The sequence below is a fragment of the Esox lucius genome, chromosome 10 (genome assembly GCF_011004845.1).
Source record: "Esox lucius isolate fEsoLuc1 chromosome 10, fEsoLuc1.pri, whole genome shotgun sequence".
In the NCBI taxonomy this organism is placed as follows: domain Eukaryota; kingdom Metazoa; phylum Chordata; class Actinopteri; order Esociformes; family Esocidae; genus Esox; species Esox lucius.
The window spans coordinates 30,407,711-30,424,057 of NC_047578.1; the positions used below are offsets into that span (position 1 = coordinate 30,407,711).

General features: G+C 38.9%; 1 protein-coding gene across 3 annotated transcripts in view; it reads left to right on the forward strand.

Annotated features, from left to right (window-relative positions):
- The first annotated feature begins 972 nt into the window (after nt 1-972).
- The window catches only part of lrp12 (low density lipoprotein receptor-related protein 12), a 117,968-nt gene continuing 102,593 nt past the window's right edge, over nt 973-16,347 (forward strand). Inside the window, exons 1-3 of one of the 3 annotated variants that reach the window (XM_010865290.3) lie at nt 973-2,022; nt 6,027-6,083; nt 12,440-12,575. In XM_010865290.3, coding sequence (XP_010863592.1) covers nt 1,959-2,022; nt 6,027-6,083; nt 12,440-12,575 — 257 coding nt within the window. In that variant the 5' untranslated portion in view covers nt 973-1,958. Of the gene's footprint in view, nt 2,023-6,026; nt 6,084-12,439; nt 12,576-14,333; nt 14,416-16,347 lie in introns of those variants that run through there. The other 2 variants (XM_010865291.3, XM_020044636.2) reach the window with 2 other exon arrangements.

Consider the following 16,347-nt stretch of genomic DNA (forward strand, 5'->3'; position numbering starts at 1 on the left):
TTCACCAAAAACCTTTATTTCCACAACAATTACTGACACTTTTTAGCAAAATATTATTCTGCTGGGATACCGCAACACCACTTGGACTAACTGCAGTACACCATTATACTAATTTTAGTAATAATGGCAATTTGTTTGAGTTCAGTTATGTTTATGATTACATTTGCTAATAATTATTTTGGACGGCGGCTCGGTTTGACAGGTTTTCTGCCATAGCATAGAACATTTTTATTTTATTAATATTTTTTTTATCAATATTTTGGGGGGGGGGGTATTTTGAGCATATTTCAATATTAAGGGGATGTGTCCCCCCCAATGTATATTATAATTACGGCCTTGTCGCTCAGTACCAAGGCCATTATAGCTCTTTGGTAGTCACTTGTGGAAAATATTTTTTTTAAACCCAATAGGAATTAAAAAGCTGGAGTTCAGTTCTGGCCAAGAGGAAACCTAGCTCTTATTTATGACACACACACGCACTTCCTTCCCCAAAAACCAGACCCCTTGACCAGCCACCCTTCCCTGAGTGGTCATGGTCATGTTAAAATATGTATCCCTGTAAGCCCTTTGACCGCGGTCACACCACTCAAAGGTTAATCCATAGCTTTCTGTGTCATGCATATTTTATGAAGATTTTACTTAGCTCAATGTATATTAGATATTTAGGTTTGTATATAAAAACATGTAATATACAATTATCCAATTGATTTAGTCCAACTACAATAATGCAAATGTATTCTGCACAGACAATCCGTTAATTTGATAATGTTATTAGTATTCATAATAACCACGCACCGACTAATGGTACTATTCCTTTTATACTTATTTGGGTGATGTGCAATTATACTAGAGCCATATCGTGTATTTATTTACAATTATTACAAATATTTATTAGAACAGATATGTATGACCTATGACCCTAGGGCAAAGTGAGAATTAAGAGAAAGGATTGTGAATGGGGGTTGGTTTTATCCAAAGCGTTGTATATGGGTTATGCATTTATACCCTGTAGGGTCACATGCTTAGCTAGTGACGTTGTGTATTGGAAACAACGTTTCAATAATTATTTAAGCATATAGAGTATGTTGACTTTGACTAAGAAGGCAGTTATTATACGTAGAGGGCACATTGACTCTCATAAGTATTTTTTGTTCAGTTCTGCTATTGCATTGAAGCTAGAAATGTAACAGTGTCAGTAGACTGGGTAGCCAGCTAGCATTAGCTAGACAAGAGAGGTTGTGTAGACGTAAAACGAGAGAGGGTTGCTTTTATGGTTATAATGTACGGTATTCATTTTTCTATTTAGTATTTGTTGACATATTTATTTTCGATAGGGTAATGTTACGACATTGTGATACCACGGTTTGCTTGTTAGCTTGCGATAGAGTAGTGCAGTTGATTATTACTAGCTAGCTAGCTAGTTAGCAATGCCTTTGTCTTTTTCCCTATTCTGGCATAATGCGTGACACTAATGTTCACTTTATTTTAGGAGATGGAGATCCACTAAGACACCTATTTAGCTACATTAGTCATTTGAACATATACTATTATTGCGTAGAAATTACTGGCTACATAGTTATAGTAATACGTTGGCTAAAGTGAAATGTTGCCTTTTCGGTTATGCTGGATATTTATCTTTCGTTAGTTAACTAGCTAGCTGTAACGTTTACGTAAAAAAGCACCGATTGCTGTATTTGACCAAAACTGCTATACATGTTGTTTCTCAGCTGTCACCTACCTAGCTAAGTTGAAATAATGTGAATTTTTTATTTTATTTCAACCAATTATATTAGTTAGCTACAGTAGCTACATTTCAATTCATACCTGGAATCACGTTTTTTTTTCTCGTTTTTTTTCACTGCCTAGAGATGGGGTTTTCGGATATTTAAGAAAATAAGCTTGCATAGTAAATTCTTTTGGGAACGACAAATACGGTCCAAGTTGATTATTGAGCTAAAATGGCCTACTCAAATGGGATCTCATTGTGGATATATCTACACATGGCCGTGGTCATATTCTCTGGTAAGTATTTTCATAGCAACATTTATTACATGCAAACCCCTTTCCAAGTTATCACATAGTGTTGCCCTAACATCTATTATAAAAACTATTTTTGTCCTGCAGCTGTACACTCCACATATCAAAAGCTATCTAACTTGACTAAATTACTAGAAAATTTTAAAATCAGATGTCTATCAAACACCAGAAAACACATTTGTCAGGTTTTACTGTACAACTACATGTACATTTAAGATTTTACTAACTCTAGGTCAAGATAATTCATATAAATGGTAGTGCTGTCGAAGTTAATTTGTGCGCTTAATTTAGAATATTTAATGCCATTAATAGACTGTGCACAAGCGTAGTGACAAACTGTTTAGAAGTCGGTATAGCAGTTTCCGGTTTACTTACTAATACTCATCCGCATTAGTAAACACTTAAACTCACAACAAAATGAGTGAAGCTGTTGTACGTAAAAAAAAGAAATATAATGTACATGACTCATTTAAGTTTCAAGGTACAAGTGGGGCATCATTTTAATTAGGAGAATGTCCTCTTTTTAATAAAATATGGCTTCTTTTCAATGAAATATTGGCCATTCAAACGCTAGACTAGAAATAGTCAGAAAAGGTGATTTTTTTTAAAATATAAAAATACAGTAGCATAAAAACAAACATTCAAATGAAAACATCAAAACATCATAATAAAACTAAATAAGAAAATAGAATATAGCATAGGGTAAAAGGCTTTCATGTTCTGAATTGTGATTTATCGTGGTTACAAAGAACTTCCATGCTCTGCATAAATTCCCGATTTTTTTGTTGTTGTTAATGTTTTTAGATAAATATCTCTAGCCACCTTGCCTACCTTATGCCTTTGCATTTCAGTAGCCTACCTTATGATTACACACATTGTTTAAGTAGCCTACCTTATCCATTTGGTTGCATTTGGGAATAATTTAATGAACACACAATAATTTGCTTGTGGACAACCATCATCACAAAAGTTACTGTTTACATGCCCCCACCTGAATCCCATTTTAAACACATTGGCCTAAACCTGAAAGGGAAACACCTTGAGAAACGTAGCTGTGGTTGAATGTTGGATAAAATGCCTGAACGCCCCAAAAGCAGCTCTTCAGATGTTTGTGTTTTTTACAGTAGTTTAATGCAGGGTTCAACCCCGGGGCCAGTACAACCAAACATCGAGCCATTAGAAAAAGACAGTCACTGTCCCATATGGGCCAGTGCTCAATTTCCCCATTTAACTTCATAATATTGTATTAAAATGGGCTTACTGTATTGCACCATATTTGTTACCATAAATGTATTAACAGTATTTAATTTTCATGCTTTTGTCGCATCAAATAAGCAAGCATCTTCATGAAAAGATGATCATGAATTTATAGTAGCTAATATTTTAATAACCATTTTTATTGATGCAATGCACATCATTAAAAAGTAATGATGTGCATTGCATCAATATGTAAACGGCAAAATTGCTCGTATCAGTATAGGTGGAAGTGGTGTACTGGTCAGCTGGCACCAAGTTGTGAGGTGGAGCCTGCGTGGATCGGACTTGTTGGTCCAGACATCCCACAGATGTTCAATCGGATTGAGATCAGAGGTATTTGGAGGCCTGGGCAACACCTTGCACTCTTTAAGTTCCTCAGACACAAACAACATGGGCAGGGTGCATTAATCTGCTGAAAGCGTCCACTATCATCAGGGAATACCATTGCCATGATGGAGTGCACCTGGTCTTTTACGAGGTTTAGGCCAGTGGCACATGTCAAATTGACATCCACATGAATGCCTGGACCCAGGGTTGCCTTGTAGAACATTGCCCAGAGTACACTTCCCCAGTTAAACAGTGCACACGTAAACAGCCATACATGTGATGTAAAAGGAAATGTGATTCATTGGACCAGGCTACTTTCTTTCATTGCTCCAAGGTCCAGTTCCGACTTTGCGTGCCCAATGTAGGTGCTTTTGATGGTGGATAGGGGTCATTATGGGCACTCTGCCCGGTCTGCAGCTACACAGCCCCATATTTATATGGACCAAATAGATGGCTTTGTTGCCCTCACGCATCGATGTTGGGCGCACAATACTCACTCTATTTCTGGTTTTTGGTTTGTACATGCTCGGACCACTTTCGATAGGTACTCATTGCTGTTGATTGGGAGCAGCCCACAAGCCTTACCATTTCACAGATGCTCTGACCTATTCATCTGGCCATAACCATTTGGCCCTTGTCAAAGTCTGTCAGGTCTTTACTCCTGCCTCCAACATTTCTCTCCATCCAACACGTTAACTACGAGAACTGATTTTACGTTTACCATTTAATCGACCCAGACCTTGACATGTAACCTTGTTAGATTATCAACTTTATTTGCTTCACCTGTGAGTGGTCGTAATGTTTTGGCATGTGTGTGTGTGTACAGTTGTGCTCAAAAGTTTGTATGACCTTGGACAATTGGCAATATATGTACCATTTGTAAAGAAAAAATGTGAGCAGGCAAAACACATTTTATTTCTTATGGGATTCACATTCAACTATAGGTCAACAGAATGGCACAATCATAAAACAAAACATGGCAACAAAGAGAAATGAACTGACCCCTGTTCAAAAGTCTGCATACCCGTAGTTCTTAATACTGTGTATTGCCCCTTTAGCATCAATGACAGTGTGCAGTCTTTTGTAATAGTTGTCTATGAGGCCCTGAATTCTTGCAGGTGGTATAGCTGCCCATTTGTCTTGGCAAAATGCCTCCAGGTTATGCAAAGTCTTTGGTCAAATTTCATGAATTGCACGTTTGATTTCTCCCCAGAGCAGCTTGATGATATTAAGGTCAGGTGACTGTGATAGGCCAATCCAGAACCTTCACCTTTTTCTGCTTTAACCACTGGAGGGTCAACTTGGCCTTGTGCTTAGGGTCATTGTCGTGCTGGATAGTCCCAAGAGTGTCCCACATGCAGCATTCGAGCAGAAGACTGCAAATTGTCTGCCAGTATTTTAGGATAACATGCTGCATTCATCTCACCATAAATTTTCACAAGATTCCCTGTGACTTTAGAGCTCACCCCCACCCCCCCCACATTGGGGATGGTATTCTGTTCACTATAGGCCTTGTTGACCCCTTAACACATTGTGTTTATGGTTGTGACCATAAAGCTCTATTTTGGTCATGTCACTCCAAATTACAGTGTGCCAGAGGCTGTGAGGCATGTCAAGGTGTTGTCGGGCATATTGTAACCAGGCTTTTTTTTTGGGATTGTCTGAGTAAAGGCTTCTTTCTGGTATCGTCATATTGTGCTTCTTGAAACAACCACACAGTCTTTTTCCAGAGCAGCCTGTCTTTCTCCTGAGGTTACCTGTGGGTTTTTCTTTGTATCCCGAACAATTCTTCTGGCAGTTTTGCCTGAAATCTTTCTTGGTCTACCTGACCTTGGCATCAAGAGATCCCTGAACTTTCCACTTCTTAATAAGTGATTGAACAGTACTGACTGGCATTTGCTAGCCTTTTGATATCTTTTTAAATAATTTTCCATCTTTATAAAGTTCCATTACCTTGTTATGCAGCTCTTTTGACAGTTCCTTGCTGCTCCCCATGGCTCAGTATCTAGCCTGCTCAGGGCATCCATGTGAGAGCTAACAAACTCATTGACTATTTATACACCGACATTAATTGCAATTTAAAAAGCCACGGGTGTGGAAAATTCATGTAATTGCCATTTTCACCTGTGTGTGTCACCTTGACTGTAACAAGGACAAACAGGGTATGTAAACTTTTGATCAGGGCCATTTGGGTGATTTCTGTTATCATTATGATTTAAAAAGAAGCCAAACAAATGTAATAAATGCCTTCATATGATCACTATCCTTAAATAAAATAGTTTTTTTTGCATGATTTTTGCATTTTCTTACATAGAGCTGTAAACGGAGTCCAGGTCTCAGTCCGTTTTCCCTGTTTAAATAAAGAAATACAAATAACTTGTGCCATTTTGTCTTATCTTTCCTAGGGAGTGCAGTTTGTTCCCGACACAACGAGAATATTTATGTATCAGGGATGTCTAATGGTAAGTTGGATCATAAGTCATTTAGGGCCTGTTTCGCTTACACGGATTAAGCCTAGTCTAGGACAAAAAAATCTAATTCATTACAAACTCCTTTGAGATTGTTGTTTTAGTCCTAGACTAGGCCTAATTTGTGTCTGTGAAACAAGCCTCTAATTTCTCATGGTATGCTAGAAATATCTGTTTCCAGAAGTAAACAGCAGACTTTTTGAAAACGCTTTTTGCATGAACAGAACATTGTTCATTTCCTATGACCTCAGGATACAAAAACTAAACGGTAGTTGTCAATACTGACATGCTACTCAGTTTTTAGTCAGATTAAATTTACTCAATTAGCTTGCAGTGCACTTGTCATCTGCATATTAAGGAGAGGTGTCACTGAGGTCTCTCTAGGGTCACAAAATTATTCTTCCATTCAACTTCCTTTTCATGAGGTCTTTTTTCTTTAGATCACTGATTATTTAAAAAAGTCACAGATCTTCCTAAATGCTAAAATAAATTAATAGGCTATTATTTTATTTCTCCAGCAGTCAAGGTAGTCAAACCTTGTTTTTCTGGTTGAGGCAGTTCTGGATCAGGTTAAGGGTTTCAATTAACCCTTGCCTGCACCTGCAGCAGGAGAATGTCTACACTAGTCTATGCAGAGCAATCCTCTGACAGAATACAGGGTCAATCAAAACTTATTTTCCAGTTGGTCTGAAATCTACTGGCCCAGACTGTATTTTTACTGGCCTGAACTGAATAAAATAAAACATAATTGTATTTTACAGATATGTAGTATGTAAATATCATCAGAATATTGATTCATACCACAGATTTGCATGTGATATGAGACATGGTTTGCATACCCTGGCAGAAATGTTGGCATTGATTTTGAAAATATGATCATGCACAAAGCCTGTCTTTATTTTAAGGATAGTGATCATATGAAGCCATTTATTACGGTTGTTTGGCTTCTTTTTAAATCATGATAACAGAAATCAACCAAATGGCCCTGATCAAAAGTTTACATACCCTTGAATGTTTGTCATTGTTACAGACCAGGTGACACACACAGGTGAAAATGGCAAGTACATGAATTTCCCACACCTGTGGCTTTTTAAAGCTCTCTTCCTGACGAGCACAACTCCTATGCACGGTTTAGGAGTTGTGCTCGTCGGCGAGAGAGGCGACCAACACCATTCCTTCTGGAAGCCTTGCTGAGGACCAGGACGACCGCACGGCTGACATGAGGAGATTTTAAAAACGTGAACCCTTGGAAGTCAGCAGGGCCAGATGGCATTCCTGGCCGTGTCCTTAGGGGGGTGCGTCGACCACCTAGTGGAGGTTTTCACTTCCATATTCAACCTCTTTCTGTCTGCAGTCCCCTTTTGCTTCAAACAAACCACCATCATCCCTGTCTTGACGAAACCTTCCATCACCTGCCTGAATGACTACTGTTCTGTAGCACTGACCTCCATCATGAAGTGCTTCAGACGGCTGGACAGATTTCACATCTGCTCCACCCTTCCTGACACCTTGGACCCCATTCAATTTGTGTGCTGCCCCAATAGATCTACGGACGATGCTGTTGCCCTGATGACACACAACACACACTCCCACTTGGAAAAAGGCAGCACATGCGTGAGGATGCTGTTCGTGTACTACAGCTCAGCCTTCAATACTTGTGCCTGCTAAGCTTGTTCCTAAGCTTAGGACCCTGGGACTTTACACCTCCCTTTGCAATTGGATCCTGGACTTCCTTGCGGGCAGACCCCAGGTGGTGAGAATGGGCAAACTCACCTCCTCTGCACTGACCCTGAGCACCGGAGCCTGCCAGGTCTGCATACTCGGTCTCCTCCTGTACTCCCTGTTCATGCATGACTGTGTGGTCACACACAGTTCCAATGTCATCCTTAAAATCGTGCAACAGCTCCAATGTCAGCCTTAAAACCATCCTGGGTCCCATCTCCAGCTATGATGAGACCGCTTATAGAGAGGAGCTAAAGAACCTGGCTACATGGTGCCAGGACAACAACCTTTCTCTCAATGTCTGCAAGACTGATATTGTGGACTTCAGCTCCATTGACGTTTATGGGGACATGATATCCCCTCTGCCTCTTCCTGAAGTAGAGAGAGTCTCTAAAGTTCTGAAACATTTGGTCCAGGCAAGCGAACTCTGCAGTGAAAATTGGCCAAAAAAGATTATACGTCCTGAGGAGATTCAAGATATTTGGCATGTCTGTAAATACTAAAATCTTGTATGAAAAGCATCCTATTCACACAATCCACACACCATACAATTTTCAACATGTTTGTCACCTCAACCTGGCAACCTATAACCCAGTTGCGCAGTTGATCTCTGCGCAAGCTTCGCGGAAAGTTCAGACCCGAAAGCGAGCGATAATAATGGCAGGTGAAGGCGGTGTTCCCAGCAAAGAAATCAAAATATAGCTGTAAATTTCAAGTGTTGGACGCAACAATTTACATGCATCTTACCGAGTCATCGACAACCTCTGCTTTTTGTAAGGTTTGTCGCATTGATTTTAATGTAGCGCACTGTGGTAAAAATGACAAAACACAGCACATTAAAACACAGCGGCACCATCGTACAGAAGAAGCACACACAAATAAAATATATAATAAATATTATTAAATGAAGTTATCATTGATATTGCAATGTAAATAATACTTACACCCCCCACCCCCCCAAATCTCCTGGATTTTGAAAACCAAATGTTGGCAGGTATGCACGGAACCTCATCAAAGATCACAACCACCCAGGCTATGGTCTGTTCACGCTGCTGCCGTCTGGTAGACTCTACCGGAGCATTGGGACACACTTCGAGACTCTGTTTTTTCCCTCAGGCCATAAGGCTCCTCACATTTCTATCGCTTTGAATAACTTGACCGTTTCCCTGTCAGTACAGAAATGATATCTTGCTATGGCGCAAGATCCAAAGAACGAGTTTGTTAAGACCGGATTGGTTATCGGACTGTGAACTTTGTGTTTACTGTATTCCTTAAAAATGCTCAAATTTTCTCACCAACTTAATCCGCAGATTTCAATGTATTGTAAACATTTTTTCAGAGCCATCTTGCCAGATATTTTAGGAAATTTCTATTTTGGTACAAACAGTAATGTGGTGGATATCCTTCTATGATTTAGGCCTTGAATCACTCATGTAAGTTCTGTGTTGGATACACTTCTGTGATTTGGGCCTAGTCCACATGTACACAGGTATTTTTTAACAGTTTATATTTTTTCTTAAAATAAAATCACATCCATACAAGCATGGTTTAAAAAAAAAATCTGTCAACATGAAAAAACATGCTTTCAAGCACAGTCAAGAGCATGCAAAACCAACATGCGCGATATAACCCTAACCTTAAAACCATGCTGACCAAGCAGAAGCCTGAAAAAGATTATTACCGGTTCCGGTAGGCTAAGAACAATGGTGCGAGTGTTGGATGTAGCAGTGACCTCGGCAGTGCTTTCAAACACCTCTCTTCCTCAATATAGTGAGTAACTGTACATTTATGTGTAAATGTAAAAAGTCCTGTTATCAAGATTAAAACCAGCAATATTTTGACCACGTCTTATGCGCAAAATCGCCTCATGTAAACAAAGGAGATAACGGCGCACAATCCAACATCAAATAAAGCTAAAAACAAGCCTACAACTCTGTTTTACCTGTCTACTCGTCAAAACTGAAAACAGAGTTTTTAAATATCTTAGTTTTTCAAATGGTCAGTTTTCAGTGACCTAAAATGCTGTTTGCATGTGGACGGAAGGCCAAAAAGCATAGACCCCCCCCCCGTTTTAAAATATACCCATGTATGTGTGGACTACTTGCCAATAAAAGTAGTGGCTTTTTTTGGCAAGTAACTTATAGTTAATGCATCGCTAAAAATGATGCCCATTCTATTTTATTTTAAGAGAAAAAGAGAAAACGAGAAAACGAAACCGACGGGGGGGATTCACAAGGTTTAACTAATGAAGCCTCTTCACAAGGTTTACCTGAGGCAGCTAACTTTAGGAATGATGAAAACAATGTTAGCGAAGCTACTGTGATACCCACTGTCATTTCTTTGTCCACTGTAGCTGGCCGATCTAGATTAGGGCTGTCAAAATTAACGCGTTAACGCATGCGAATCATCGTCTGTGCTGCTCCAAGTTGGAAATTGAAATATCTAAAAGAACAGCTGTGCTGACCCTTTCTGAAACTGATCCCATGACACTATGTGCACAAATTTTATGTGCACGAGTTTTTATTTTCTCACCAGTCGCAAAACTTTTGTCTAGTCCCAAAACAAATTTTGTCGCCAGTCGCATTCCCACTAAAACATATTATTGCGTAACTAACAGCTTCTATGCTGTGCATAAATAAATTACAAATCTGATCCTGATTAATATTTGTGGATAAACATCTCCGGCTACCTTGCCTACCTTATGCCTTTGTCAATTTAGATAATGTACATTTGGAAATCGTTTAATAAAGACAAGTATTTAGCTGTGGCCAAACACCTATCAAAAAAAGCCACTTGTTTGCAGGCCCTAACCTGAACCCAATTCTTACCACAATCGATGAAGAGCACAATGGTAAAAGATGGTAGAGCTATTGGATCAAAGACCAGCAACTTTCTTTTTAGATTTATATGGGATACTAATAGATTCTGCCAGTCATTTTGATCATTTGTGGGGAGAAATTTAATTAAGGGCCCTGAGATACGTTGTTAGAATGGAATGACTTTGATAAAGTCTGTTATTTGATTTTAAATCAAGCAATGTCCATACTTAAAACATATAAAACATATGTCTTTAACATAATGCACTGCTTTTTAAACAGTTTTCTTTTATTGAGGACCACATTTGAACAATTTCTAAAATAGCTATTTACTACAGACGTTTATGCAATTTTATTATTTTCACGATTGTTATTTTAATTGTTTGACAATGCTAATATGGACTGATATCCTTTGTCTAGTTGGCATGGATCAATGTGTGATTTTGACCCATGCTTGTGCCATACTCATGCTGTTGCACGTATTTGTCCCTTAGTACACGCGCCCACACGTAGTGTACATTTCTATGTAATAAACAATTAACAACATCATGTAACACAAAGTTTTTCACTGTGCTCCTATATTTTGTGTGCTCCTAAATTTTTTCATTTAGGAGCACATGTAAGGACCACATCCTTGGGAAAAAAGTTAGCCTAGGCCCAGCACAGGGCCCAGCTGTAAAAGAGACATGCTCTCTGTCTGTATGTCTTGTTGAATTAAAGGTGTAATTAGGGTGACCAAGGTGAAAAGGGGACATCACTCTCCCCACCAACAAACAACAAAGTAGGGCCTACTATTTAACTGTACATAAAATTGTATTATCAAATGCACAAATAAAGTTTATTTTGCGTGTGTGTACAGTCATTGTCTAAACTTAGACTGAAGCAACAAAAGAGCCTTTCACTCAGAACAACACAGTATACATTTCTCTGAAAAAGGCAAAGATGAATAATTTTCACTGTAAAAGCTGTGCTATAATAAAATATTGCATATGTCACAAATTCATTAATTATTGGATTAAAACAACAACAAAAGGCAGTTTGCACTCTGGATAACATGAACACATTATGAACTGAAAAATGAACACAGCCTACTTTTCAGGTCTACTCAGCAACAGCTGTAACGAAGTAACTGAATTATGCCTGCTCACTTTTACTAATTTGTTTCGGGGGGTGTGGAGTCTGGGGCCTTTTGTACATTTCGCATGAGGCAATCTTCCTCAGACTACCCTTGTCTTTAATGAGTTTATCTTATACATCTGTGCACTTTAGTCCAACATTTCCTTGAGCAAATAGCCTAACATTGCCTTCATGTTTGTTACAGTGAGTTGGGATTCATTGAACACAGGTGCTTCGTCTGGGCAACATGTGAGAAGTAAAATCTGATTGTATCATAGTTACACTGTATAAAATAAGGATCTTTAAGACTGACATGTGTGGCAAGTCATGGTAACCTGTCACATTCGAATGGACAGTAGGTTAGACCAATCTAAAAACTGGACAAATTGAAAATATGGGACTAAACATGATTTTTTTCTGAATAAGTAGGGACACCTGAAAACGGTCTGAAATTCAGGACTTTCCCGGGAAAAACGGGGCATCTGGTCACATTATGTAAAATAATTATAATATTAATAATAATATAAATTACTAAATATTTCAGAGTTCCAGAGATATTGCCCATTTAATCTTTCTCTCCAGTCTATCAGTTAGCATTGACATAGTCACTTGTAGTACAATCCCCTCTCAGCACTTTCCTAATGTTTTGTCTTTTAAAATAACTTGCTGAAATTCTTTAATAATATGTGTCTCTAGCCTGTGGAGATGTGGCGGAGCAGATCAGGGCGTCCAGTGGAGTAATCACCAGCCCTGGCTGGCCTTTTGAGTACCCTTCCAGCACCAACTGCAGCTGGACCATCAGGGCAAACCCTGGCGAAGTCATCACCATAAGGTACAGCTTAACACCCTCTCCTCTTTTTAGTTGCCACACCCTCTGCACTTTTTCATACTCAGCACTTTCCTAATAAATCTCATCAGAGGTAGAAGGCGCCCATCAGAGGGCTGCATACCAACTTTGATGAAATAGTTAAGACTCTAATGTGTTGTACTGTTCTGCAGTAATATTTCTGTCTCTTGGACCCACTCAAGAAATTAGTGCAGAACATTGTGTTATATGTTTTTTTTTGTTGTTGTTGTTTTCCAATTTCTCACATAGTTCTCACAATTTGTCTTGCTCTTTCCTCTTGACATGGGCTCTGTGTACTTGTAGACTTCTGTTTGTCTGGGGAAACAGTCAGACTGGGCTGCCTTGTCATGTTGTGATCTAGCGGCTTGTTTTGTTAAATTTGGGTGCTTGCGAAATTAATTGTCGATGTACAGTTCAAGAATACACTACCTCAGTGTGTAAGTACCTGGTAGGCTTTCAGGTTGAGCAAGCAGTGCGATTAAGAGTCAGACCGATTTGGTGAGATACGGTTGAACGATAATGTCTCAGTCTTCTGTTTACCGGTATGGCTGGTTTTATAGCTCTTGGGTATTACTTATGGGATTTGTTGCCTAAATACATTTTAACAAAACCACATCAATTACATTTTTGTGTCCATTATGTTTAACATCATGATTTTTTAAAACATTGGTAATTCAAACTTAATGCTATGTGTGTTGGATGAAGATTTTACTTTAATGATTTAAAAGTACAATGTCATTACATACCAGTAACTACATTTAACATGACTGCAGTATGTCATAATTAATTTCATGCATGTAAAATATTTGTATGGTTGTTAGTAGATCAATTGTGCATACATTACATCAGGAAGGTCTTTGACCATATGTATTGGATGAAAATAAGTTTATATATACAACATAGGACGAGAGGAATCAATAATGAGCTTCATAACAACATTGTAGGCTAAGCTCAGATGCTCAATTTGATACTGACACAGTTTTCATAGTTTTGGCTTTGTACGCCACTGCAGTGGATTTGAAATGAAACACCCAAGATGCAATTGAAGTGCAGACGATATATCCCTATACACTACTGCTTCTGTCGTTTGTCACATCATCAGTAAACACTAGTGACCCATTGCCATTGGAAGCAATGCACGCTCATGCCAACACACTGCCTCCACCGTGTTTTACAGATGATGTGGTATGCTTCAGATCATGAGCTGTTTCAAACCTTCGTCATACTTTTTTCTTCCCATCATTCTGGTACAGGTTGATCTTAGTTTCATCTGTCAAAGAATGCTGTTCCAGAACTGGGCTGGCGTTTTTAGATGTTTTTTGTCAAAGTCTAATCTGGATTTCTATTCTTGAGGCTTATGAATGGTTTGCATCTGGTGGTGAACACTAAACTAGCAGCAATTTAAAAGAGTACTGTAAACTAGCAGCAGGATAGGTAGTAGTATTGAATATTATAGATATGGCAAGTATGGGAATAATGTACATAACAATGTAAACTATAAACAGTTTCATAAACAGTAGGATGGGGAGTATGGACAGTATGGAATATTTTTATGAATCTGGTAGTACGTGCCCCGATATTCTTGTAGAGTCTTCCAGACGGCAGCAGTGTGAACAGATCATAGCTTGGCTGGCTGTGATCTTTGATGTTCCATGCTTTCCTCAGGCATCGTCTATGGTAGATGCCTTGCACAGAGGGTAGATGGCAGCCGATGACACGATCCACAGACTTTACCACCCTCTTGCGGGCTGCAGCAGTGCAGCTGCCTTTCCAGGCAGTAATGCAGCATGGGAGGATGGTTTCAATGATGCCCCTGTAGAAGTTGGTGAGAGTTTTTACAGACATGCCAAATTTCTTTAGTATCCTCATGAAGTATAGTCATTTTTGGACAGTTTTCACTGCAGAGTTCGCTTGCCTGGACCAAGTGAGGTCATCTTTGAACACAAAGAGAAACCTAAGTTGTCATGTTCCTCAGCAAACCTCACCGAAGGAATTGTTGGTCGCCTCAAACTGTGCATAGAAGTTGTTGAGCTTGGCAAGGGAGCAAGGCGGCAGGACAAGCATCATTGCTATTTCTTCCTTTTTAGTCCCTCCTCACTTCATCTCTCTACCTAGCTAGATAACTACCACAGTTCACTATTTGTATGTGGATATTCTTTTCCTTTAATACATTTTTCTATCAAACATGATAACCAGCAAACCTAACATTATTGTAGTTAGCTAGAGTCAGCTAAAATTACCCTTCTGTTTGGTCTTACTGTACTGATTAGAAATGAATTTTTACAAACAGTTCAGTAATGTTAGCTTGTATTAGCTACCTAGAGTTAGCTAACACTTATTAGCATTACTAGGCATGCATTAGTAGGCATACAATGGTAGGTAATTTAGCTAGGCTGGGTCATTTAGCTAGCTACATAGTGGATATTGGCTGTTCAACTTCCCGCAGGTACCATGGAAAAGTGCAAATTCAATTAGAAGTTCTTAGAAAACAGCAACTTTCCTTTGTGGTTGAAATCTGATGAAGGGAATAAAATCTAAGCCCACTGTGTTTAATGCAAGAAGACTTTAAAACCTGGCACATTAAATCTGTGGAATTTCAAATGAGAAACAAAAAACAACAAAAACACTGTGAATAGCCTCCAACAAACACCTGCCTTTTCTCAGTTTTGTTTGGTCATATTGTGGAAGATGGAAAATGTTCGCGATTTATACAAATACTCCAGGAGACAGAAAATCATAGAATGTCGGTTGCCCAGACAGCCCGGTCAAAGGCTGAGATATAACAATCTGGACAGTTACTACATGGGGAGTTAAGTTGACTATGCTCTTCCCGTTAAGGAATAGAGGTCTGTTCCCCTGTAGGATATAAGTAATAATAAACCCCTGCTGTTCAAGAGCTTCCTCCTGGAAAACAGTTTCTTTTTTTTATGGCACAGGCAGAGACCTGTTTCTCTTACTGCTAAAAGGAGCCAAGGCACTGCTCAGCTGCCCCTGAACACAATACACTGGCCTTGTAAGTGACAGAGAGAGAGACTAGCTTTTCAACATATGTGTAATTGATCAGATATACAGAGTACAAATCCATACAGAGTACTTTATACTGGAATAAATAAGTAAGTATACTTGTCATAATGAATGACAATAAATTAACGTTCTACAATTCCTCCCATTGGTCCCCAAAGGGACAATAAAATTAATTTATTTATTCCAGTATAAAGTACATTCTTTATTTTCAAAACTTCCTGCCGTTAAGGATCAGGAGATTTTCAAGTACTTTCAAATAAGTTATAGCAGAATCAAACACTGACAATCAAGACAGTTGTTATAGTTACAAAGATCAATGTTCAAAGTGTGGATATCCTCTTCTTCCTCCACGAGGTCCAACCGCCATCATAGTCGTCCTGCGGGTTTGCAATACTGGGCCAAGGCCCCTTCTGGGATTGACGTATACCATCGTGACAACTCCAGGTTATCTATGTGTGTCATTTACCTAAGCTTGGACTTGTGAGGCAGTCAGTATATGTGAGCATCAGTATATCAGTATCAGTAGATTAGTATCAGTAGATCAATTTAAACATTGGGAAATTTTAAACTAATCCATGTCTTTTAGCTCTATGCCAAACTGATTATTATTGTATCACAAGGCATTCAGGGCCACTCGACAACTGGCACATAGGAGGAGTACTAACAGGCCTTTGGCCACTATGACTTTAATTACTATACCAATGCATTCAAAGAATACCCAGCAATACTGACC